Genomic DNA, 25520 nt, shown 5'->3' with positions numbered 1-25520 from the left:
TCCTGTGCATGGTACATATATTACTAATACATTTGTATTTATTGAAACTTTTTTAATTGTTAATAGTGGCACACAGACTCGCAAACTTAATCTACAAATTTTTAATTAACAACAATTTTAAAATTGGCTGAAGTATTGTGCGATCTAGTATCTAAACGGTTCTGGTATTTATTTTCGGTGTTTTGTACGCTTCAGTCCAATGCCGATAGTATCGATTACGAATCTATTTTTATTCAACTCTGGGGAGTAACGAGGGAGTTTTCGTACAGCACAATAACTAAATTATGAGTATAAATTGTCGATAGCGGCAAACTGTGTTGGCCTAAACTTAATTGCGTGTCCAAATTAAGAGTTAAATACCGAATAACCGCCAAACGAAGCGGCGATAAACGCAAGCGATAGAGCGGCGAAGAGAGCAAGGTTCCCGCCCGCGTGTTGTGAGAGTGTGCGAGTGGAAGAGGAAAGTGTATGATTAAGTCCAATCGCTCTCCGGCGGTCCAAATACAAAAAAACCGAAAAGGAATCAATTAACCGCAGTGCTCAATAAACGGCGCAGGAAGTCAACGGGAAAGGCGATTGATGTGCAATATTTTGTTTGGTTTCATCGAGCAGAGGCGCTGCAAGCTGTGATTTCAAACCGAATCACAACCAACACCCAAAAAGGCAACCTGGTCGCGTCATCAGTGGAAGTGGAAAGGCAGTTGCCGCAGCAGAGGCAGAAGCAACGGGAGTAGCAGAAGCAGTGGTTTTCCAGATCCGGTTTTGAGTCCTTCAAGCATGGACAGCAAGGGTCGCAATGTTATCGTCTGTGATAACGGCACTGGGGTAAGATAACGGGAAAGTCACCACCCGCACCGCCCACAGCACCAAGAAGCGGAGAAAACAGAGCGCACACACCCACACCATCGCCATCGACTGGTGTGTGACACACATTTCGAGTGTTGTTGGCTGCGCTTCTTTCGTTTTCTTCTTCTTGTGGTCTAAGCAGCGCTTCTGCTGCTGCTAAATCCACTGCTTGCCGGCAAGCGGGCGTTGACGTCGCGGTCAGTCAAGCAGTTGCAGCAGTTGCAATTACGCGATTGCCTCTTCCTCTCCTTCATATTCCGCTTCCCCGCTCTTCTTCTAGCTCTCCGCTTGACTAATCAGTGGATTACTCACGATTCCAGCGTTACTCAGTATCTCCCACACCTACATATTTTTCGAAAAGAGCGACACTGGCACACACCAACACTTCCATAAAATTTCCGACATTCAGTTCTTATCGCAGGCCCAGAATTTTTGTATTGTGATAACGGTCCGATTTCGATAAGCGTTCGATAAACCACAACACTAAAGGCGCAAGCAAATGCTGCACCGAGAAAAATTATATAGCTGGTCCCAAACCAAATAATCAAAAATAATTATTTATTATTATGTTCAACTTTTAAGTACCTGTTGATACAGAAGCATTTCAAATTATCACATTACGTGTTTTGGGCTTTCCTCTCAGTTTTCTTATAAATTAAATTCAACGTTAAAGTTAGATATCCTTATCTTTGTGCACAAATTTAAGAAATTGTCTGCTATCATATTATTTTAATACTTTTCCATATACACAATAATATATATGTATGTCTCTATAACATCTCCATTTATTTTTCAGTTCGTTAAGTGCGGATATGCCGGCAGCAATTTTCCCACCCACATTTTTCCCTCGATGGTGGGGCGACCCATGATTCGGGCGGTCAACAAAATCGGCGACATCGAAGTCAAGGTATGGTCCATCGTACTTGCCAATTAAAGTATTTCAAATTAATAAACAACATGATGAGATAGTATAACCATATACACTACACAAATTCAATTGTGCACAGGCCATCAAATACACGAATATCCATATATTATATCATATTTTTTTCGATGTAACTACTCCATGACTAGTTAAACGGCAAGAAATACATTTAGCGCATAGAAGTTCACTATCCACCAAGTTACCCACCATATTTTTTCACCCCCAACCCATCTGATTTTGGAGTGGAATTGCTCTATTTTCTATTCTGTCTATTAGTGTCGCATATCTACTTACTTCTATATCATTTGTTTTCGATCTACCCCATTCGCATATCGTTTCATTTACCATCTTGATTTCATCTCTTCTGGGGGTCACTTATCCCAACATTGCATTTTTGCTTGAGTTGCATTCGGTCTCGGTGTGTGGGCCCTCATATTATTATACACATGCATACTATATATATATATATTATGGTGAATATATCATGCTAAAAGTTGGTCCGTGGATATCTGATTCTAACCCAGGTTTAGGCATAGCTCAAAGAACTGTGGATATGGAGGCTGAACCCCGCGAACATTGTGCTTTTTTTTTAATGCATCACTTGATTTTCGATATATAGATCTTACTTAGAAGTTCTTTAGTTTAGACAGAAGAAACATCAAAATCATTGAGAACACATCTTGAATAGCAACAAAAAACGATACAGAAAATAAATATTTTTAAAATTGTAATCTTTCTGTTCTTTTTTAATATTCTTATACATTTTTCTGTTCTTTTTTTTCACATATATTTTTAAAAACAAATATTTTGCAGGATTTACATGTCGATGTAAGTCAAGTTTGTATAGTTAAAAAAAAAAAAAAAAACAACAAAAAACCAAACTCCAAACTACCACTAAGAAATCTAATCACCAAGTAAACATCAAATAATAAAAATTTGTATACGATTGACACAATACGAAAATACCAAAAACCAAAACAACACACGCTTGACAAAATATTGCGAAATTTTCCTGAAGTTCAAGCTGCGCACTTAGGATTTAATTAATTAATTAACTTAACTGTTAACTGTTCACATTTTTCACTAGTTGTTTGCCTTGAATATTTTCCCAACTATATTCCGGCCCCGTCCAACTATCTTGTTGCTTCCTTTTGGCCATCATCTATAATTGTACTCCATCCACAAAAAAAAAAAAATAAAAATAAAAACAAATCTATTAATTCTCATATCGGATAAATCTGAGGCGTGTTTAAAACCGAATTCCAATCGAATCTGTTCAATTTAACGACAAATTTACGTAAATATAATTTTTGTTATTTAACTTTTACTCCTATGTTTTTATACCATTTGTTTCCAAGCTTACACCCTTTGGTTTTTTGTACATATCTTAAGGCAACCAAATTCAGTTGCTGCTCGTTTTAATTGTGATTTGCTGATTTGAAATTGTTAGGTTCTCGTCTGCATGATATCCTGTGTCTGCTTAGCCCTGTTTTAATCCCTAGTTTGTTTAGCATGACCCTGTGTTTGCCAGAGTTTCGGAAAGGCAAGTCCTTTTTCGGAACTACTCACTCACTGCTGCCTCTTGTTAATCGTTGATTGTTTAGACGAGTTTGGTTGCATTCTTTTAGTGTGCTCGCTGTGATTGTGCCTTCCACCTGTGTATGTCTCCCATACTAATGACTAACCATCCCAGCCTCTAAGCAAATACCCAACCAACCAACCAAACAGTCCAAACCTATCCGAATCCCAATGGCTACCCATTGAGAAAGCTACGGTCACTAACGCTGCGTCCTCTGACGAACGAATTTACAGGATCTAATGGTCGGCGATGAGGCCTCACAGCTGCGATCCCTGCTGGAGGTCTCCTATCCGATGGAGAACGGTGTGGTGCGCAACTGGGACGACATGTGCCACGTGTGGGACTACACGTTCGGTCCCAAAAAGATGGACATCGATCCGACAAACACAAAAATCCTGCTGACCGAGCCGCCCATGAATCCCACAAAGAATCGCGAGAAGATGATTGAGGTGAGTCATACCATATGTTAAAATCCCACTTCAAACTAACATTGTTTGTTTACAGGTCATGTTCGAGAAATACGGCTTCGATTCGGCGTACATTGCCATCCAGGCCGTGCTGACGCTATATGCCCAGGGTCTGATCTCCGGCGTGGTGATCGATTCGGGCGATGGTGTGACGCATATATGCCCCGTCTACGAGGAGTTTGCCCTGCCCCATTTGACGCGACGATTGGACATTGCCGGTCGCGACATCACTCGCTATTTGATAAAGGTTGCTTTGACTCACAATTACATTATGCCAAACTGTTATAATTTCGCATCTTTCCATGATCATTAGTTATTGTTACTACGTGGCTACGCTTTCAATCATTCCGCCGACTTCGAAACGGTCCGCATAATGAAGGAGAAGCTCTGCTACATTGGCTACGACATCGAGATGGAGCAGCGGTTGGCCCTGGAGACGACGGTGCTGGTGGAATCGTACACGCTACCCGACGGTCGTGTTATCAAGGTCGGCGGCGAGAGATTCGAGGCTCCAGAGGCTCTGTTCCAGCCGCATTTAATCAACGTCGAGGGACCGGGCATTGCGGAACTGGCCTTCAACACCATCCAGGCGGCAGACATCGACATACGGCCCGAACTCTACAAGCACATAGTCCTGTCCGGCGGCTCCACCATGTATCCGGGTCTGCCCAGTCGGCTGGAGCGTGAGATCAAACAGCTGTACCTGGAGCGGGTACTCAAGAACGATACGGAAAAGCTGGCGGTGAGTTGCCAAGTTAAAGCTAAACAATCCACATCGTGTGTAACAAATTGAACGGGCTTACTTTGCAGAAATTCAAAATACGCATTGAGGATCCACCGCGACGCAAGGATATGGTCTTCATCGGCGGAGCTGTTCTGGCGGAGGTGACAAAGGATCGCGACGGCTTCTGGATGTCCAAGCAGGAGTACCAGGAGCAGGGTCTCAAAGTATTGCAGAAGCTGCAGAAGATCAGTCACTAGAGGCGGAGTCAGATGCGAAGTCAGTGTGTGTGTGTGTGCGGACCGCGAGAAATAGGATAAAAAAGTGATAGATTTCTTTTCTCTATTTTCTATAAGTTTAAACCTTTCCGATTCACGTGATATATCCGTCTATATGTGTTTTTTTTTGTGTGTGTGCCTGTGCGAGTGGGCGTGTCTGTTGAGCAGGATTGGTCCACTTGCCCTTAGATTATCAATAAACGCAGACATGCCGACACTGGTCGTTACCCCCGTACAATATAATGTAATATTTCTTTGAGCGCGAAAAGTGTAATTCGATAGTCGCCTAATTTGTGTAACCTTGCGTTAGTGTGTTTAATTGTTTATAATTACGTCTAAAATTCAAACCCAAAACCCCTTTTCTTAAATGAATACATATATATAACTATATATATAACTATATACATTTACATATATAAATTCAAAGTGCGGCGATATTTTTGTAAACGCAAAATGTTTCATTTCCAGCGAGTATTTCACATTAAGTATTAACTAGGCCAAGTCTGCTAGTAGCAGCAACTAAAATCGTGTGTGTTTAAGACAGAGACAGAGAGAGAGAGAGACGGAAATATTACGAGGAAGTTGCATAGCACAGAAGGAGAAAGCGCGAGTTCGGTCGTTAACTAAATACACTGATTGATTCGATCCCGTCTACTCCCGACACTCGACCTTGAACTAAGCATTTCTGGCTTGTCTCCAACTAGATAAAGATGAAGTTACCGATAACGATACAGATGATAATCGAAGTCACAAGATTACGCATTTACGTTGCCCCATATAATCGAAAGTACCATCAGCCGAAGTGTTAAATTTGATTTAATTTCCTCACCTGCCTTTTCTAGTTAGTTGCAATTTGATGATTGTTGGGTCGCAACTATCGGCATATGAATAGTATATACATATATGTGTGATCCATATACATATATCCCGTATATGTAAAATGAATGTGGAATGCCAATTATCTAAGTGAATGCAATAAACGTAATTATGTATGATGTGTACTGTATACTGTAGTCTAAAGCTAAATCGCATACGACTTTTTTATGGTTTTTTTTTACCAAATTAAAACAAAAGAAATATCACAACAAGAGAGCATGCTATAGTCGAGTTCGCCGACTATCAGATACCCGAAAAAAGTTGTTTGGCAAATCGATAGAACTTTAAGAGACTAATAAAAATATGAAAAAATATCACAACTTGTTTTTAAAAGGGAGGTAACATTGGTCAACAAACTCTAGAATCTCAACCTTATAGCTTTAATAGTTCTTGAGATCTCGACTCGGCTATTGATCCTGATCAAGAATATATATACTTTATATGGTCGAAAACGCTTCCTTCTACTTGTTACATACAGTATGTCAAGAAACTGTTTACACACTGTGTAATCAGTTGAATCAAGAAACTGTTTACACACTGTGTAATCAGTTGAATATTTCACAGTGTGTAAACAGTTTCTTGACATACTGTATGTACTCATCAACGAATTTAGTATACCCTTCTTGTCTACGAGAAACGGGCATAAAAATTTCTTAACTCTATTACATTTACAAGGGACACATATTTTAGTTGTATTTTGTATTCTTGTTTCATTCAAATAAATTGTTAAATTATTTTTGCCTGCATATTGAAATTTAAGTTGGCAACAATGGCCTTAGCGAATGCACCTTCCACAGTTAGCAAATACACCTAGCCTTGCAGCTTAGCGAGTGTATGAACCTTGTGCAGACAGCGTTGCCACTTTCGATTAACATCGACTTACAGTAATCGTGTTCAGCTGTTCAACTTACAAGCTAAATTGAAATAAATCAAAGCCGGCAAAAAAAAAATTCATCGACTTGCCGCAACATTGCCATGAATTAAATGCTGCAAAATGGATATTATATTTTCCCAGGATGTGCACGATGAACAGAAGTTCCTCGATTGCGCGAAGAAACTGATGTACAACGAGTATTCGGCGGTAAGGACTTGCTTTGTACATAAATCCTTATATACACGTTTTAATGGCTTAAATCTTGGTTGTATAGAAAATGTTTGTATTATACGATAAGCGCAGCGATGGGGATGTGATTGAGGTAACGGCCGATGACCGGTTGACACAGTTACTCTACGGATGGGGGGTTTGCCACCTGCCTATCAGGAATTCCGAGTCCCTAAAGGATCCAGATCTGTGTCACATGGTGAGGGTTTTGCTCTACCACACGCTGCTGATGTGGTTTAGCGAAGAGTGGAAGACCTGCATCGAAATCCGCAAGCAGCTTTTGCTCAACACCCTCAAGAAGGCAGTGCCGGCATTCCGCCAGATTGGTGACCTGCCCAATATCAACTGGTCGTACGTTCTGCAGCTCCAAATGCAGCCCTGGAGCCTGCCCTACCTGGAGCAGCTTTTCCTTAACCTGAACCTGAACAAACAAGACGACCTCGAATACACAGTTGAAGAGGCACCAGAAGAAGGTAAGCCATTACTAAGGATTACCCTCAAGGATTCATCTAATCATTGCCAATTTCTTAGACGTTGCTTTCCTCATGCAGGAAGGGGTATCCCTGGCCCTGCTGCGACTAGTCCAGCTCTTCAACGCCGGCAACTTTGAGGCTGTGAACCAGCTGGCGCTTCGGATGCTGGCTGCTTGGCTGAAAATCCACCAAAATGCCCCATTTGAGTCCTTTGAAGGGGATGAAAACACAATTACACTAATCGGTCATCTATGCCTCATGGCTGCCTTTGTCAGAGATACTAAGCAAGGCTATGTGATTGATAATTTGGTAAGGAAAACATCCATCATGTAACTAACATATCAAACTAAATGTCATCATAAAACCACCGCGTAGATTTTCGACATAAGGTTCTATGTCATGATCTTGGGCGATTTAGAGATCCCACCTGAAATTACCTGTACGCCCGATCAGCTTATTGCCCAGGTTTGCGTGCGTCTTCGACTCGGAAGGAATGGGTTTTTTGAGAAAATTGGATTTAGGAAATTCAAACTCAGTCTGGCCACTTCATTTGCCGTCATACTGGATGCCTACTCCAGCTATGTGCTGGGGAATCTCCTGTTGGATCTTCAGGCGCTTAACGGGGACAATTTTCTGGAGCACCTGCCACAGTACAAAAAGCTAATGGATCGCTATGTAGAGGAGCGGGAGAGCAGCGAGCGCTTCCTTCTAAACGAGCTCAAGAAGATGGAACAACAGCGAAACAGCTCCACTAAACCACATGTAGTAGACCTAAATCTCAACTACCAGCAGCAGATATGCAAGGGAAACCGATCCATCAACATCATCAACTGCAATGACAGTGGTGACAACGAAGAGATTCAGCCTCAGGTGGGCGAAGAACAAGAAGAACAAGCAGATCCAGTTTTTCAAAAAGTACCAGACAATGAGGAAGTTTTGAGCTATGTGTACAAACTGCTGGTAAAACGGGTAAGTGATGAGAACTAACAAAAGCAACACTTTCACTAATCAAAGCGCTTTTTTTATTTAGGATTTTTCTGGCTGGAGGTTTGCTAAGATTGCCCTGCTGCTGAAAATCATTGGGCAACAAATAAATGCATTAGAAACATGGAGATATCATTCCGGATTAACCGTTGATTTTATGCTTGATTTGGAGCAAAAGATGTCTGCAAGCTATGCTGACCTAGCCAAATTGTTCTCCGACCATGGATTTATGGAGGCAGAATTCTGGCTGACTGCTTTCTATCTCCACCCCACATTATCAAATTATAACGAAGTGAAGCGCTGTTCGTGGGCCATGAAAAATCGACAGGAGGAGGGCGGGCTCCCTGCTCCAGCGCCTAGCAACGTCAAGTACGAATTGCTGAGCTCCACCATCGACGTGCACCAGATTATGACCATAACAAACCATGAAGATCCAGTGTCCGACTACGATCCTATAAACAAGTCGCTGAAGGCGTTGGGTCTTCCCAGCCACATGACCAAGGACCTCCTAAACGTGGTCTTCCAACCTCGAAATAAACAATACTCATGGGCTCTCGATTGGCACACGCTAGACGAGCGTTGCGATGCCCTACTCAAAAGCCAGGACCTGAAGAGAAAATTTGTGTCTCTTAACATGGCCGAGTCATGCGACGACTTGAATAATCTCCAGATCGACTATGCCAAGTACAGGAATCGACCACAGTTGGACTATGGCACCATAGAAGAGGGCTACGAAAATGCGACTAATCTCTCGAATGAAAAGGGGGAAGCTGAACCAACGCCAGTAGTGGATGATAAAGCAGAGAAGGCCAAGGAGCAGAAAAAGCGGCGACCCGCAAAACGCAAATTTTGGTATGAAGGTTAGCAACGAAATTTTTTTTCTTTGAGCAACTTTTATAAATGATTAGCTTCAGTTAAACTAATGATTTCAATTTAAAATCCCTCAGTTTCGGAAGATGAGGAAGAGGCTGCCTCAAGTGATTCCGAACCCTGCTACTCCGGAAATGGACGCCGGACTGGGATGAGAGCTGCAGCCATTGCAGCCAAAGCCAAATTGTCTAAAATGAGAGAGACATCGAATAAGCACTTTGTTGCACAGCGCGTCGTCAAGGAGCAGCCAAAAATCAGAGTCCAGCCTAAAAAACAAAAAACAGCAATGTTTTCGGAAGACGAGGAGGAGGCTGCCTCAGGTGCTTCGAAGCCCTGCTACACAGGAAATGGCCGCCGGACTGGGATTAGAGCCGCAGCCATTGCAGCCAAAGCCAAATTGTCTCAAATGTCCTCTTCGGAGACATCGAAAAAGCACTTTGTTACACAGCCAAAAATCGCAGTCGAGCTTAAAAAACAAAAATCAGTATTGTTTTCAGAAGACGAGGATAAGTCTTCTTCCACCGATACGGAGCACTGCTACACCCGAAATGGCCGCCTGAATCGGATTAGAGCCGCAGCCACTGCAACCAAAGGCAATTTGCGTGAAATGGATCGACAAGTGCGCGGTGGTCGACGATCGATCTCTCTAGAGACATCGGATAAGCATTCTGATACACAGCCCGTCGTCGAGGAGGAGCCAAAAATCGCAGTACAGCCGCAAAATCAACGAAAGCGTACGTTTGCCGAGCTGATAGAGTCACGACCCAAGTTTACCAATGTAACCGAAGGTTTTAAGCCGATCCCCGACATATGGAATTTCAAAAAGGAAGAGCTGCAGAATGTTGTTAGCGGGCCCAACGACATGGTAGAGTGCAGCTCGATCATGGCCAAAATGAAGCTATTGAAGGACCTCAAAATGGCCAAATCTGCAAAAGCAGCCGGGCAGCCATGTCCACAGCTAGTTCGCACAGGATCAGAAACTGAAAGCGTAAACTCCGAAACTTCCACGATGGCTACACACGACATCAACGTGGAGGAGACCAGTGTAGGTACCTCCGGTGAAGGGAAAGAGCAAACACCTTCGCCGACCGCGAACTCTAATTTAAACACTGACCCGGAAGTGTTGAAGCCCACCAATGAGACTGAGGCGCATATGATCAATGGCGCCCTAAAAACTACAAACGTGCCACAGAAGACTCTGGACCCAAGAAGCCCATTAAAACTGTATAATAGACCAAGGAGCCCCCGGGAGATGTCATAGAAACTAGTGATCTCAAACAGGTCCCCCTAAATAGCCTGTTCGAAGTAGATGGACTGGAAGCAAGACAGGCGGACCGAAAGCCAAAAAAACCGAACAAACGGAACAGGATCTACCAAATACTAGACAACAGAAAGATAAGCTCCATATGAAACCCTTTTTTTTTTTTTTTGTTATTTCTTTATTTACATATATACCATAACTATGTAACAATTTATTATTTAGCCTCGGTGCTAGTTGAGATGTTAAACCGGATAATGGAACCCGGATCGCGCGGTACTGCCGCAAGACCCGCAGGGTCTTCATGACGGACACAACCTCCCATGTCCTCGGAGTGTCCAGCATTAGGGGTACCAAATACTCGGAATCCCACGATCTTGGTGCTTTCCGGAAGAGCAATCTGTAGAGCCATGTGAGACTCTGTTCGTGAAATCGAACTCTCTGGAGCCCGATGTCGATTCGAGGACGAGCACCCAATAGCTGACCTGCATCAAGTAACCTTGGACCTGAAAACCAAGTGACCGTGTTGGTGACCATGGAGATCGCGTCCAGCGTCGACAATTCCTTCGGAATCCATACTGGTTTGTAGAAAGTCCCCTTGCAGCCGCTATTGCTTCGTCGAGCCTCGCTGCGATCACCTTCTCGAAGACCTTGCCAATCGTGTCCAGCAGGCAGGTGGGTCTGTACGAGAAGGGTTCGCCCGGGGGCTTGCCTAGCTTGGCCAGTAGCAGTCGTTTCTGGCGCTTTCATCTGTTCCCTCGCTTAAGGATTTGTTGAACAAATCAGCGTTGTCCTTCGAATGCATGGACAACAGCAGCTTGGTTGCCTTGTTTGGGATCCGATCGGATCCTGGTGCCCTTCTGGTTTTGAGGCTTCTCGCAGCCGCCAGAATCTTGGGCTGCGTGACAGACCGTAATTCTCCGCTTGTCTTTATCTGCCAAGTGGGAATGGCCTCCTCCACTCTCGCTGCCATTTTATCCGCTGCTGCGTTCGCACAGTCCACCTCGTCGACCGTCAGGTAGTGAAGAGAGCCGTCGAACTCCTCTAGTCTCATGGTGTCCTGTCGGTAGGCTTTAGGTGGCTGCGTGGTGGCCCTGCTGTCGAGTGGTCTTGTGCCGATTTCGACCTGGATCTCGACCTCGTGATCACTGCCTGTGTACACCTCCTTGATACCCCAACGGGAGAGGCGTGTCAGTGTTCTGTGAGGTTGATAATTAATCCTGTGCCGGCGCTGTTGAACGTATGCTGGTTGTCCTCGCTGAGGAGGGCCTCTGAGAGTTGAGAGTTGTGTGAGTGGGAGCCCCAGTCTAGTGCCCCAGTTACCACGACTTTGCTGCGTCCTCGAATATCGCAGCTGAGGTCGTCCATGATGCGCCTTATATGCATCAAGGGGAAGGTTCAATGTCAGGTAAGAGCTGTAGATCCAGAGCCTGCCTACCTTTCCGCGGACAAATCCGTTGGCTTTCATGACCTCGACTATCTGCGTTGCTACCTCCACGCATATGGTTGCTTTGCTTGTTCGGTCTGAAAACCACTTGTTGGGATCTGTCTTTAGATCGTGATCGGTCTTAAGATTCAAATTACGTTGAATCAGTTGCACGGAAACGGATTCTGGCGAAGACCTCGGCAGCCGGAGGGTTGATGCTTCGTGTTCTTCTTGTTGGATGCGCCGCAAAGGTATCAACTTTCCCCTATCCCGTTCAGTTCCTTGGTGGATCCAGGAACTTTCTTGACTAAAAAAATAAAAAAAAAACACTGAATGGAAAATCATTAAAATAAAAATAAATACAACAAACAAAGCGAAGTATCGAAGTGCAATTAAAGAAACTGTGATATCCTAAATTCCCACATTTCTCTAGATTATAACAACAAGATTACTCTCTCAAAAGCGCCACCGCTCTATAATATCATTGGACTTTTCCAACACCTATCTATTTCTAATCACCTAAAATTCGCTTACTGCTATTATCTTCCTTCCAAAACAAATTAATTTCTTCGCTTACGCCGACTATTTTCATTTATTAATTGCGCTCAAGAGAACTAAAAACCCCTTAACTAACCGTTGCTCCCTCTTTAACAATATAAATCAATGGTGCGCTTTCTCAGGTGTCTCACTTTCAATAGACAAATACAAGTAAATGCAAAAACAAACCAAGAGAGAATGCTTTAGTCGAGTTACCCGACTATAAAATACCCGTTACTTAGCTAGTGGCAATGTGAAAAAGAAATTCATAATTTTTCTGTGATATCGATAGATAATGGGTAAGTTGTGTAATACTAATAGTTGGATTTTTTCAGAAGTGTGGCCGTCGCAGTTTTGGGCGTTTTGTGGGCGTTACAGTGTGAGTGTCAATTCTTTTTTTTTTTGGCAAAACGTTAAAAAATTTACAACACTAATAAACATATGAAAATATATCAAAGCATTTTTCATTGGGTCTGGCAAGATGGGTCTGGAATACGTTGGTTACAACACTAGTGTTACATACTTTTCAACGAATCTAGTCTACCCTTTTACTCTGCGAGTAATGGGTATAATAAAAACAGAAACAAACCCGCCCAATCTTAAGTGTTTTATTACCGGGTGACTTCGAAGTTCCCACAGCCAGCCGAGCAATTTATTGCCCCCGATCAAAACGTTATTTTAACAATGTTCTTTGTGGCCGTAATCAGTAGCAAATTGTTTAGAGCTCATCTAAACAAAGTGCAATATAATGCAAAGCGAAAAAACAACAAACAAAGGAAATCCCAAGAAAACTTAAACGAGCGGGTAGCGGATTTGTACAGTTAGAGGTTTTAAAAAATAAACAGTTTATGAAAAATGAAATAAATTTGAATTGATAATTAATGTTTCAGCATTTTTATAGATTTTATTTGTTTACTATTTCTGCTCCTTTTCTTTTGTCTTGACCCATTGTTCGACTTTCCTATGGATACGCCAAGTTAATATGCTTATCATCCCCCACAACGACGATAAGATGCACTCAATTGAATTAGAAATTCCCTCGAAGACCTTTACATTTACAAACCAACCTGATTTATTAATATTATTATTCACACCTCCGGTTCGCACCTGAGCCCGTCCGATAAGAGGAAATCGAACCGTCTGCTCGATGGCCAGATAAAGCCTCTTTGTGATCCACGACCCACTCCAGCACTCGGATTCGTTGGAGTGGTCAGAGTGGTCAGTTGGTGTAACGACGCAGCATGGGCAATGCGAAACAAAATATCGGACGGCAGTTTGTGGCGGTGGGAGTACTGATGATTCTGGGACTCCAAGGAGTCCGATCTGAGTATGGCGACCTGGTTGGCGATTGGCTGGTGGATTATGATCGAGACGAGCTCACTTTTTTTGAGGATTCGATTTGGCGCGTTGATTTGCACATATACAATGTGTTACCCAAGGACTCTGCGCTGGACTACTACTTTGTGGTGTACTCCAAGGATGATCGGAGGGCGTCGTCGCCACCGCTGGAGATAAAGAAGGAGGACTTCGATCTGTTGGGCAGCTGGCGGGGAGCGCTATATGTGACTGGAGTTCGATTTGGATACAGTTCGCTGGAGGTGGAACTGAAGTCCGGCGCGGTGACGGAGACATATCCAAATCCCCTGCCAATTACAGTGCTCCGAACACAAGTGGTGGACGAACGCATCACCACCTATGTGTCCGCCGCCTTGGCTCTGCTGATGTTCCTCAATCTCGGAACCGTGTTGGATATGCAGCGCCTGGCGGGCATCATCTGCCGACCGGTGGGGCCTGTGGTGGGTGTGGTCAGTCGATATGTGCTGATGCCCGCCTTGGGATTCGGACTGGGTCGTGCTCTTTGGCCAGGCAGTTGGCCACTCCAGCTGGCCCTCTTCTATACGGCACTGGCGCCCAGTGGCGGATTGGCCAATGTGTGCGCCGTCTTCCTCAAGGGAAATATCAATCTTTCTGTGGCCACCACCACGATCAATAGCCTGCTGGCCCTGGCCTTGCTGCCCATTTGGATACTGGTTCTGGGCCGGATGCTCTACGAGGACGAAGAGCTAACAGTGCCGTTTGGTCAGCTTTCCGGAGGAGCTGCTGCCCTGGTGGCCTGTCTGGCCATCGGCGTGCTGCTGCGACTCTGCGTCCCGCGGACCACCAGGTTCATCTTCCGCTTCCTGAAGCCACTGTCCGTCGTACTGAGCTTGTGCCTCGTGGGCCTGACGGTGGGTCTCAACGCATTCGTCTTCTACGAGTTCACCTGGCAGGTGAGTACAATTTGCTATCCAATTTAAATGGGCAACAACTAATTTGGACCTATTTGCGTATAGATTCTAGTGGCTGCCATATGTCTGCCCCTCGCCGGCTACCTATCCACTTATGTGCTGTCCAAGATCCTCTGCCGCTCGTCCACCGACGCACTAACTTTGTCCATCGAGGCCAGCGTGCTGAACATGACCATGCCCATTGTGCTGCTGCAGTCCAGTCAGCTGCAGCAACCGCAACTGGATCTCATCCTGGTCGTGCCCATTGCCTCTTCGCTGATCTCCCTCGTCCTGGTCGTCCTGTTCTATGGCATTCGGCGTTGCCTGGGCTGCAATAGACAGCAGGATGCGGATGGCTTTGATCACAAGAAGCTGTTGGCAGAGCAGGAAGGTGATGTCTAGCTTGATTTCTCAAAAATTTAGTAACACATTTCTTTTTTTTTTTCCTAGTAAGTTAATGTTATAAAATTGTGAGTGGTTTAATTTTTTTTGTTATATATGATGTATTTGTGTGTATAGACTTTACGATTTAAGCTTTAGATTACAAATATATTACACATTGCATATTGTGCAATTTTAAACGTAAAGATATAAATTGTTGCTACTCGTTTTAAAAAAAAGCATGTCAAATTGATTGGCATCACTTTCTTCGCTTCTGGGCAGCATTGGCCAATTGTTGAGCGCGGGAAAATCCAATTCGCTCGATTCTAATGTCTTTTTAATTCACGTGTGTGTGTGTGTGTGTGTTTACATGCAAATTTCGTTTTAGGCCAGCTCGTGGCAATAAAATAAAATAGTGTGTCAACGTCGGCCGTTGGTCACTGCGTATGTACGAGGAATTTGGAGCATTGGCCGCTGGACAAGCGCTCGGCGCCTGGGAACCCAGGAAGGCGCATGATGTCATCAGTTCGCCGCGATGCAGGGCTGCCAATTACGACACACGAACATGGCGCATATAGTACACTTAGTACCTCCATATATATATATATATATTTACATATATGTATGTATATATTATATAATATATATATTCGTATGAACACGTGCTCGTGTAGGGAAGAAGATATAAAAATAAGTGCTACCTTTGCCTGCACACGTGTGTGCGTGGTCAACTAACGGTTCACGCGCGGAACGCATTACCCAACCACCCAACCACCCACTCAACCACCAACCAACCAACCCACTAACCTACCGATCCCGCCCCAAATTGCCCCACCGACCTCGTTAGCCAGCCCTGACAATGTTTTTCGGTTATAAATACATTTTTCAAAGGTGGTAAATGACATAACGTGCAACATACTTTAACAGGAAGCTAACTAACATTAACTGGGATAAAAAATGATATTGCAAAGGCTCGTCATTTATATGGGTTGGTGATATGATAACAACAAATATGATGATTTCCATTGGGCCTTTTGGGCTACTTTGAATAGAAGAGATCCTATACTTACCTATACTTACTTATAAAATATTTATTTAAAATTTTAATAAGTACTTGGGAACTTAATTATGAGTCTTAAAAGAATGCCTTTTAAATTGGAAATACCTTTATGTTTTATTGGGACCAATATTATCTAAGTTAATTTAATATTTTTTTTTATAAACGTTCCAATGCCCAAGAAAATTACGTATACGCAGTGCGTGCACCCTCGACCTTCTCTCTCTGGAGGCCCATTAAAAAATGCCGGTGCTCAATTTTGAGACACACTTTGCAGGGATTTCAGTGACTTTAGAGATTTCTTTAGGCTGGGATGAGATATGTTATGGTCTGGAATGCGAGGGAAGAGATCTAGTAACTTACCCTATACGTCGACCTATCCCTATTTGTATGCCTATCCCCATTTTTATGCCTATCCCCATTTTCATTCCCATCCATAGCCATCCATATCCCGTGCAGCATAATATGCGACTCCATTGACCGTTTTGGCCTGCTGCTGCGCATTGCAGTTAACCCCGAAAGGAACAATGCAGCAAGTACACTGAAAGAATTTTGATATCTATCTAGGGCAAAAGAAAAAGATTCTAGGATCTGAAAGAGCTTAGAAATTAGACACATATATTAACTCATTTGAATTCAATTTGAGTGCACATAGGTCAATCATACAACATATATGTTGTCATAACCAGCAGTTGTTTAGCCAAAATATTTGATAATTTTTCAAATAACTATGTACATGCTTATAATTAGTTTTTCTCAGTGCAGCCATAGTGCTCCATTTTTGGGCCGTGCCAAGACAACTTTGAAAAGGAGTTGCAGCAGTCTTTCGATGAGGCAATTTCATTCTCGGCTGGTCTTTTGCCCCAATGCCAGTGCAACTGCACTTGAGTGACGGCATGAGGGGTATGAGATGGGGCAACGTGGATGGTGGGTGTTGCAAGTGGGCGAAATGTGGGGCTGCGAAGTAGCGGCAGACGTTGGCAGGGGCCACAAGTCGAAGCAGAGCATTTGGTTTCGTTTCGTGACATTTGGATGATTTCTGCCTATTTCCTGGCCCAAACACACAGACCACCCAGCAAGCCCAGAGCACCACCCACCACCCCATTCTTAACCCTCTGGCCGACTTTAATCGCGTGCTTGGCGCACATTTTAACGCTCGTCGTTTTCAGTTGACGGTTGCCACAGCAACACAACACGAACTGCAAATGCATTGCAAAAGAGCAGTGGGTGAATTCTGGGGGCTGATGGGTGGATTTGTGTGGATTCGGGTGGATCTGGGTGGCTCGAATGGGTTGGTTTGCATCCAACCCATTTGCAACCGAGGAAGGTGCGTTGGCAAATCGCTTCTCGCTACTCGCTGCTCTTCATTTCCTGTCTCCATTTCAAGGCGCTGGAAAAAAATGGGCCGCAAGGAAAATCAGCCAGGAAATTCACTTCGCCACTCAGATGCGTGGCACGAAATAAATAAATGTACACAAAAAAAAAGCCAAAATAAAAGTGCGGCAGGCGAAAAAATTCAAGTCAATTATCCGCAGCACGTGTACTTAAATATTATGCGTAATTATGGCGCTCGAGATGGCGATGGCATAATTAGTCCTGTTACTTGTGTATTCGGTTATTATGGCCCTCAATGTGCAAACAAGCAAATGGAATGAACGCACTTGATACCCTTTAGTAGTCTGGCGATGCTGAGGCTATTAATATATCTATATCTATTTATCTATAATAATACTAAAGGTAATAGAGTTATAATATAACGAATAATAATAGTTAAATAATATATAAATATCAGCAATACATGTTGACTTGCTTGTAATTAAACTAAAAACATATATTTAAGATAAAAGCATATATGTACATACATATATGTACATATGATGATATTCATATTTTGATTTCTGATTTAAAACAGGGTGTAATTGGAACTGAAACAAAGCGTTTGCACAGCCAGGATGCTAAACATGCGCGTCTCATGAGCCAAAATTTATGCAAATTCGCTTCGTCCTTTCGGTTGTCCCCTAGTCCTTTTTAGTCCTGCCAATGGAGCACCACCCACCGCCCACCGCCCACTGGCAAGTGCAAAGGAAACGCACAGTTGAATAATGTAAGGTTATGCTAATGTGCAGGTACGCACAGGTGTACATTACACATTCGCTGCATTTGCTTTGGCATTTATGGGGGTCGCCTGTCCACCGCTCCATGGCCACACCCTCATCCTAACACGCTCCTCTTGCCCATCCTCATGCCTGTTCGGATCCGCATTCTCGTCCTTGTCGTCATCCATCCACATGCTCATGCCACATCCCTCCCCCCGTGGAAGTGGAAAGTGCAAGTGGAAAGTGTTTGCCATAACCGAGAGCGATTAAATTAAATATTCAATTTCCTTTAACCAGCCGGATACTCGTATATTCGAGATCGGCCAGCAGGGCAGAGCGTTTCCCATTCACGAGGAACACAAATCCAGCTTGAGGTATCACGTTCTATTCTATTTACCAGTTTAATTATTGTGTAGTTAACAATTTTACGCTATGCATTATAACTTAAATTAAAGATCCGCATTAAATTAAAGATACGCACTTTATACGTGACTATGAAAAGTTATAGTTAAACCAATGCATAATACGCCAGATTAGATGAACAAAATGGATCTATAGATGCTTTAGACCATATTAAGCTTGTCGTTTTCTTGATTTCTGTCCAGGAATATTCGGGGTTTTCCCCAAAAAGTTAAAAATGATGGTGCAAATAGGAATTGTCTTACATCGCTAAGCTCGTATTAAACTCACAATCACTTGAGATTCAAGCTTGGAAATTAATACATCTTAATTCACCAAAAAGGAATGGTTATTAGCAGCCAAGTTCAGTTCATCTTATAGATATATATCTTAATTTTTAGACAAGCTCTTAGTGTCCAGTAGATAAATGGATATGCAGAAACGTATGCAGTATCATCAACAGGCGCCATCTATATCTGAATTGGAAAATTGATTAGCAAAGTAACTTTCCTTCCTGTTTTTTATTTCGTAAGTACAAAAGGTATGAGAAAGTTAGTTGCATTTGACAAGATGATGAACGACAGATATCGCCGCACTGCAACTCACACACTCCCCCCTCTGCCCCCTCCCTCCATCCATCCGCTCAACATTGAATCTATATATCTATACAGATTTTATATAGATATACTATACATACCCATATGCATGGAGGTTCCTGTGGGAGCTGAGGTATTATATTTGGAGTAGATGGCTGAGTGGGGCGGATGGGGAAACGTAAACGTTGCCGCTGTCAAAATGTCGTCATTGTTCATTCATGAAATGTGCGCCTTTTTACATTTTACCCAACAACAGTAAGAGAAAGAGCTCAATACTTTGATGCATATGCCACAAACAATATATATGTACATATAGAAATCTTTTTAAACTGCCTCGAGTTGCCACATTTGATGGCTGCTATCGAACTAAGCAGTTTGGCTTAAAATTATAAGAATAAAATAATATGATGGCATGGAATATTCGGTACGATTAGTCAATTAAATTTAGTTGCATTCTACTATTAATATTAATATATATATATATATACATTTACTTTTACGTAAATCAATATATATATTTTCATATTTTCATATATTTCACATATTTTCATTTTAATGGAACTTTAAATTTGTTATTAAATTTTTTCTCTGAGTGCTGCAACAACCGCAATGGCCGCAAAATGAAACGAAAGAAAAGGGAACCCAAGCGGAGGAGTGAGAAAGCAAGAAAGAGAGAGATGGGGAAGAAGGAGAAAGAGAGAGAGAGAGAGAAGCGTTCATAAGTGTGTGTGTGCGAGGACATGCGACTGTGTGGCACAACCACACACACATGCACACACACACACACTGCGCCACACTCGCTGACATCATCCGCAACCACTCGTGGGGGGCAGGATAATGGAGCAAGGAGCAAGGAGCAGGGAGAAAGGGGGCTAATATCTTGTGGGCGGGGCAGCTTGCTTGTTGGCGTAAATATTGTCATTTGTTGCGACATTGAAGTTATTGTTTGTCCGTTTGACGCTGTTCAAATTCCCTCAGCCACTCACACACACACGCACTCATTTATTTATATGCACACACACACATATATATGTGTACATATATACACAGAAGTCCTTAAAGGACATTTGAATGTTTGCCTGCAATTAGGTAGATCAACTGGCAGGGGGGCGAACACCGATCGCCGGCACCTTGGGGCCCATTACCACTTCCGGCTAATTGGGGAGTGGGCCAAATGCCACGCCAGTGTTGTGCACGGCACAAAGAAAACAATTAACTATTTGCGGCATTTAGCCCATCTTGCCGCAATTGCCAGTCAACGGTTAACGGTGATGGAGCGAAAATAGAGCGGACCTAATTTCCACAAATTTTGGGGCAGTCCTGCAAATATGTTTGCCACAGAGGCTGTCATCACACAAATGCCCCAACAAACGCATATTATTTTAAATGTTTTAAATATTGAAGATGCCTTGGTAACGAAAACAACTACGTAGGAATTTTCATTGATTATATTTATACTCGTACAATGAATTTGTCATAAAGAACTTTTACATTGAAATGCTTATGAAATAGTATTCTCTTTCCTTTCTATTGTTTACAAAACCTTTAATTTATATATTTTGCCTGAAAAAACAAATAAATAGGCAGAATATATTGAGAAATTACTAGTTGTTTCTTTGTATCCAAATCTTTTGTGTATGTATTGCATCTATTTCATTATCCTGTTAACTTATTAGTAATTAATACATTTAAGTTTCGTTTCACCGATTGTTGCTTGCAAGTTGTTTGAAGTATGTTTATGGCGAAATATTTTATATTTAAAGCCAAAAGGTTTCCTTCAACCGTGAATTTCGCTCGGAGCTCTAAGTGCAGCTGCACTTTCGAATGCCCCATGCAAAGCCACATGGTTTCCTCGTGAATTTGTTCTTGCCTCCTTCATCCTTCATCCTTCGCCCCTCCTGCTCCTTGTCTTTGCTTTGCCAGTCGGCTTGACGTATGCCACTTGCCACCCGCCCCGATTCCCAGTTCCGAGTTCCGAGTTCCCCACTCCCCAATCCCCGCCAGCCGCGGCCCGCTGTTATCCTGGCGTGTCCCTTTTGCAGCCTTTCTGGCCTGGGTTCTTCTCGGCTTCTTTGGGCTGTTCTTAGGCTGCTTTTGGGCCTGTCCCAATGACCGAGTGGCGGTATGTCGCGTCGCGTCGCGCCGCTCCGCCTCGCTCTCAGCCGCAGAAATTCCGAATCGGAATCCGAATCCGAGGCACGACGACTACGAGATCCTGTAAGTGGAAAGTGGCACAGCGCCGAACGCCGCCGAGCGGTGACGAATGCCCATCGAGGCTGGCCGATGGCGTGACGAATGCGCCACGAACCGATTGCCGAGCAAAACTGAACGAAAGTCGCACTCTGCGGACGCACACGCGCTGCGGCAGCTGACAGTTTCAGTAAACCACGGAGACGAACGGATTACGGGTAACGAAACAGCAGCACCAGTGGCAGCAGCAGCCACAAAATAAAACCATAAAAAAGAAACAAGAAAACAGCAAACACCAAAAAAAAAAAAAAAAAATGTAGAAAAAGCAGGAGCCAAAAAAAACTAAAAAACTCAAAGAGAAACATCATCCGAACATCAAACACAGAGCTATGAAAAGTCGCACAGGCGAGAAAACCACGAGCGCTGAGTTCCCTGTTTTAAAAAGCCAAAAAGGAAAAAAATAGAAAAAAGTTCACACACTTGCCATGCCATCCAGATATATACATATATATATTAAAATATATATATATATGTGTGCAATATATACAAATGCCTTGAGCTGTGCGCAGGCAGGCATTTCAGCGAGGAGCCAATTCCAAAGAAAGTTTTACATAAGTTCTCCCTCCTCAAATCACATCACCACTTTTTTTTGCATAGTTTTTTTTCCGTGAGTGTGACCCAAAAAACCAAAATAATCAAAGAGAAGCGAAAAGGCAGCAAGAGGAAGAAGAATACGAGAAGCCAGCAGCCAGCCAGCAGGAAAGCACAAAAGTCCAAAAAATAAACTACTCATTTGGCTGCATTGGCGAAATACAAAGAAAAGATACAAAGTGGCATATAGGAAGTCGGCGAGTGTGTGTTAAGTGTGTGAAAGCAGCATGATCTCTGGAATTAGCTTGAAAAATCCGCTATTTTTTTTCACTCCTAAAATTCGGTTAAGTTTTTTTTTTCTAATTGTGCAAAAGCGCGTGTTAGACATGGCGTATACTTGATGTGGCCGCAACCAGCAACGATTGCGTATACGCCTAGTGCGCCTCTCTGTGTCTCGTGCCTGTGTTTGTGTGTGTGCGTGTGTGTGCGAGTGTGTGCTTGTGTGCGTCACACACAACGTGTTACGCAGAGTAACCCCCCGAGCCGCCGCTCGTATCCATCGCCTTTGCCGTTGAAAACTTTTGGTTTGTTGTTTAGAGCAAAGTGCCCGGAAAAGTAGGCAACGAAAATGGTTACAACAAATTGCAGGGCACACACGCACACACAGACAGGGCCAACCAACTCACACACACACACACACACACATTGATTTGGGATAGAAGAAGCAGAAGCAGCTAAAGTCGACTATGTGTGTGCCGCGGACTTTCGATTTTTCGTGACTCGGTCGGTTTTCTTGTATATGTTCTCGAGTGTCCTTTGTTGTTGCTCCTTTGCTTGTTGTTGCTGTTGGCGATGTCGCCCCCTTTACTGTCCCCCCCCCCCCCCCCCCCCCCCCCCCTCTTCAACGGTTTGAACTCCACTCCGTGTGGATTTCGCCTGCTGTTTAGGTTATGTGTATCTGGCATGTCCTTTTTGCCTGCCTTTTCCTTTTTGGAGCGCGCATATGCGCTAGCACGAAACGAAACGAAACTCAACACAACACAACACAATTCAACTTAACTCGCCCCGAAAATCAACAGAGAGAGAGGATTTGGTGGAGGGAGGGGTTCGAGCTGTTTATCGGTGTATGTGTGTGAGTGTGGGGCAACTCAGTCAGTCAGTCAGTCAGTCAGTCAGCCAGTTGGGCGCCTTGCTAACTGGGTAGAGCCAAAGGATCCCCTCCTGCTTTTGCTTTTGCTTTGCCTCTGCATTTGCTTTTGCTTTTCCCTTGCTTTTGCTGTGCTTTTTTGCTCGATTCGATTCGAGTCGCGCGTGTGCCATATCGCGTTTCGTTTTCGTGCTGTGCGCAAAAAGAGCCGAGCTCCAAAAGACTTGGGGTCTGAGGATTGGGGACTGGGGACTGGGGACTGGGTTTTGGGTACTGCTTACCGGGTTCCGAAGAACTCAGGACGAGGCCACGAGGAGCCCTCCAAAGAGAGCAGGATATTCAAGAGAGCGCTGAAAGCGACTGTGTGAGCGAGATTGGCGAAAAAGGGACAAGGGTGTCTCAAATTGCCTTGGCTTAGCTCACAAAAAATTGAATCTAAAAAAAAAAAAATGCGAACAAAAATACGAAATTGTGCAACGCTATTGAAGTTTGAAGTTGATTTCTAATGAAAAATACAGCCATGCCATACGTGTACATGCATAAAAACAAGCTGTATGCAGGACATGGTGGTTAATTGCCAGAAAAGCGGATAATTGGAATTGTTCATATTTGATTTACAACAGCCATTTATAACAGTTATTGTCACGAAAGTGCTGTCATGATTGTGGAAATCGTGTAGTCGAATGCAAAGTTTATTACTGACAATTGCGTTCGGAGAATATTTCAGTGCTGTGCAAATCCCCAAAGAATTGAGGTTAGATAGCAGCTAATAATGGTTTGGTTTGCCTATTAATCTATTTTAGGTAAGATTATGTTCGTAACATCATTTATTTTGAAAAAAGGAACACTTTAGGCATTTTTTTGAACTTGGTACTTAGGTATTGTTAAATTGTTTAAACATTTATGGGTGCCACATTACAACGAAGGATTCATTTTGTATATGCCTCTTGCCGAGAACTTGCAAGGACCTCGTCGAAACCGAAAGGACACGCAATTGTGGCCCAGAATCGAAAGCGAAAACTTTCCCTTCCTTGGCCAAAATCTATAAACTTTCGTTTATAAAACGCACTTGCTGTCATTCGTGTGCGATTGTGTGGCTTTCGTGTGGCTATTTGTGTTGCTTTCGCGACTTCTGGGCGCTATAGAAAGCCAAAAAGCTGAAAATATAGTGAAATGGCGTGGGGAACCCCCGTAAGAAAGTACCGATGTGTTAAGACCAGTCCAAATGGGTGTTACAATAACTTTGCGGCTCGTCCAATGCCCAGCGGGTTAGGCCGGTGCCACTTGGCCACCAGCCTGCCACCAGCCATCCACCTTGCCCACCAGCTTGTCCCGGGGCGAAGGCTCCGCAGGACCCCCATCCCATTGCATCCCATGGAGAGGGAGGTTGCCCAGCCGGAGCACCACCAGTCACCAAATGGCAGTCGCAGTTCAATCTGCCCCTGGGTTGTGCGTGTTCAATTGGCTTTCGCCCCATTGTTGTTCTTTGCTCGCCCCTTGCCTGTGTTGGCTTTTGGTTTAAAAAATTTACATAACCCAAATTGATGCATAAATAAATTATTAAATACGTGACGTGCAAATGGTCAAAGGACCCAGCCAAACCCAAGTCGAATGGCATGTGTGCAAGGCTCTGGCCTTTGGCTTCCATTGTGCGAGTCCCAAGGGCTTGCAATCAGGACGCAATCCAATAAGGAGATTGTGCTCTCGGTAATATTGCCATCCATATGCGACCTGCGACAAATGTCTCATGTTACGCGGAGATCCTCACTGCAAATTCAATTAGGAGCAAGGCCAAGGTTCATGATCCAAACTAATTCAAAATCATTGTTCCCTTTATGGATAAAACTGTGATGCTCTCTCCATTCCCAGAACTAAAAGCACAAGTGCAAAGACAAATTGGCAAGTTATTTAGTTTCCCACTATTAAGTGCTAAGAAATGATAAGTCCAAGTATCACACACTGAAAAATGAAGTCAACGAGGTTAAATTTATAGCAAACTTAAACGCTTCGAAAGCAGTTTACTGATTTAAAAGCAATATTACCAAAACTCCCACAAAAACTGCGCGCTTTGGTAACCCCAATCCAGTTAACACACGCACTTAAACTCCATTGTTTTCAATTTGTTTATAGATATGCATATACATGTCCATTTGTAAGGACATTAGAAACGCAGTTCCTCAGTGTGTGCAAATGGGTGGGCTGACTGGTGACTTGGTGACCCCGCCATCGCTGGGTTAGATAAAGTTCGGATCGGATCGATTGGTCGGTGTCCAAGATGGGGGGCCCCGAAAAGCGGGTCAGCATGATTTGCGATTATAGCTGGTGCTCCATATTCTCGGGCCACATTAGTTATGAACGCAGTCGGACTTGACTTGACCAGTCCAACTGGTGCCAAACGCCCGAAAATAATGACCCACTGTTGCAATTTTCGGGCAGCAAAGCCGTGGAATATCA

General features: G+C 43.5%; 3 protein-coding genes across 4 annotated transcripts; all 3 read left to right on the top strand.

Annotated features, from left to right (window-relative positions):
- Positions 1 to 196: 196 nt before the first annotated feature.
- Positions 197 to 5822, top strand: LOC6726145 (actin-related protein 2). 2 transcript variants are annotated; one of them, XM_039298084.2, is made up of 7 exons: positions 197 to 825; positions 1643 to 1753; positions 2585 to 2599; positions 3584 to 3799; positions 3855 to 4064; positions 4131 to 4559; positions 4628 to 5822. In XM_039298084.2, exons 1-7 carry the CDS (start codon positions 778 to 780, stop codon positions 4796 to 4798), a joined length of 1200 nt encoding a protein of 399 aa, XP_039154018.1. In that variant the 5' UTR covers positions 197 to 777; the 3' UTR covers positions 4799 to 5822. The 2 variants fall into 2 exon arrangements, with proteins under 2 accessions (XP_039154018.1, XP_039154019.1); XM_039298085.2 differs by lacking the exon at positions 2585 to 2599.
- A 743-nt stretch (positions 5823 to 6565) lies between these two features.
- On the top strand, positions 6566 to 10576 carry LOC6740543. Its single transcript, XM_039296700.2, has 6 exons — positions 6566 to 6773; positions 6841 to 7267; positions 7326 to 7576; positions 7643 to 8236; positions 8298 to 9111; positions 9199 to 10576. Exons 1-6 carry the CDS (start codon positions 6687 to 6689, stop codon positions 10380 to 10382), a joined length of 3357 nt encoding a protein of 1118 aa, XP_039152634.1. The 5' UTR covers positions 6566 to 6686; the 3' UTR covers positions 10383 to 10576.
- Positions 10577 to 13332: 2756 nt separating this feature from the next.
- LOC6726144 (sodium/bile acid cotransporter) lies at positions 13333 to 15105 on the top strand. The gene is made up of 2 exons (XM_016172479.3): positions 13333 to 14612; positions 14676 to 15105. Exons 1-2 carry the CDS (start codon positions 13584 to 13586, stop codon positions 15009 to 15011), a joined length of 1365 nt encoding a protein of 454 aa, XP_016039671.1. The 5' UTR covers positions 13333 to 13583; the 3' UTR covers positions 15012 to 15105.
- The last annotated feature ends 10415 nt before the right edge of the window (positions 15106 to 25520 follow it).

The sequence above is a fragment of the Drosophila simulans genome, chromosome X (assembly GCF_016746395.2).
Source record: "Drosophila simulans strain w501 chromosome X, Prin_Dsim_3.1, whole genome shotgun sequence".
Taxonomy (NCBI): Eukaryota; Metazoa; Arthropoda; class Insecta; order Diptera; family Drosophilidae; genus Drosophila; species Drosophila simulans.
Note: the sequence above shows the minus strand (reverse complement) of the source record. Positions and strands in the feature narration are given on the sequence as shown.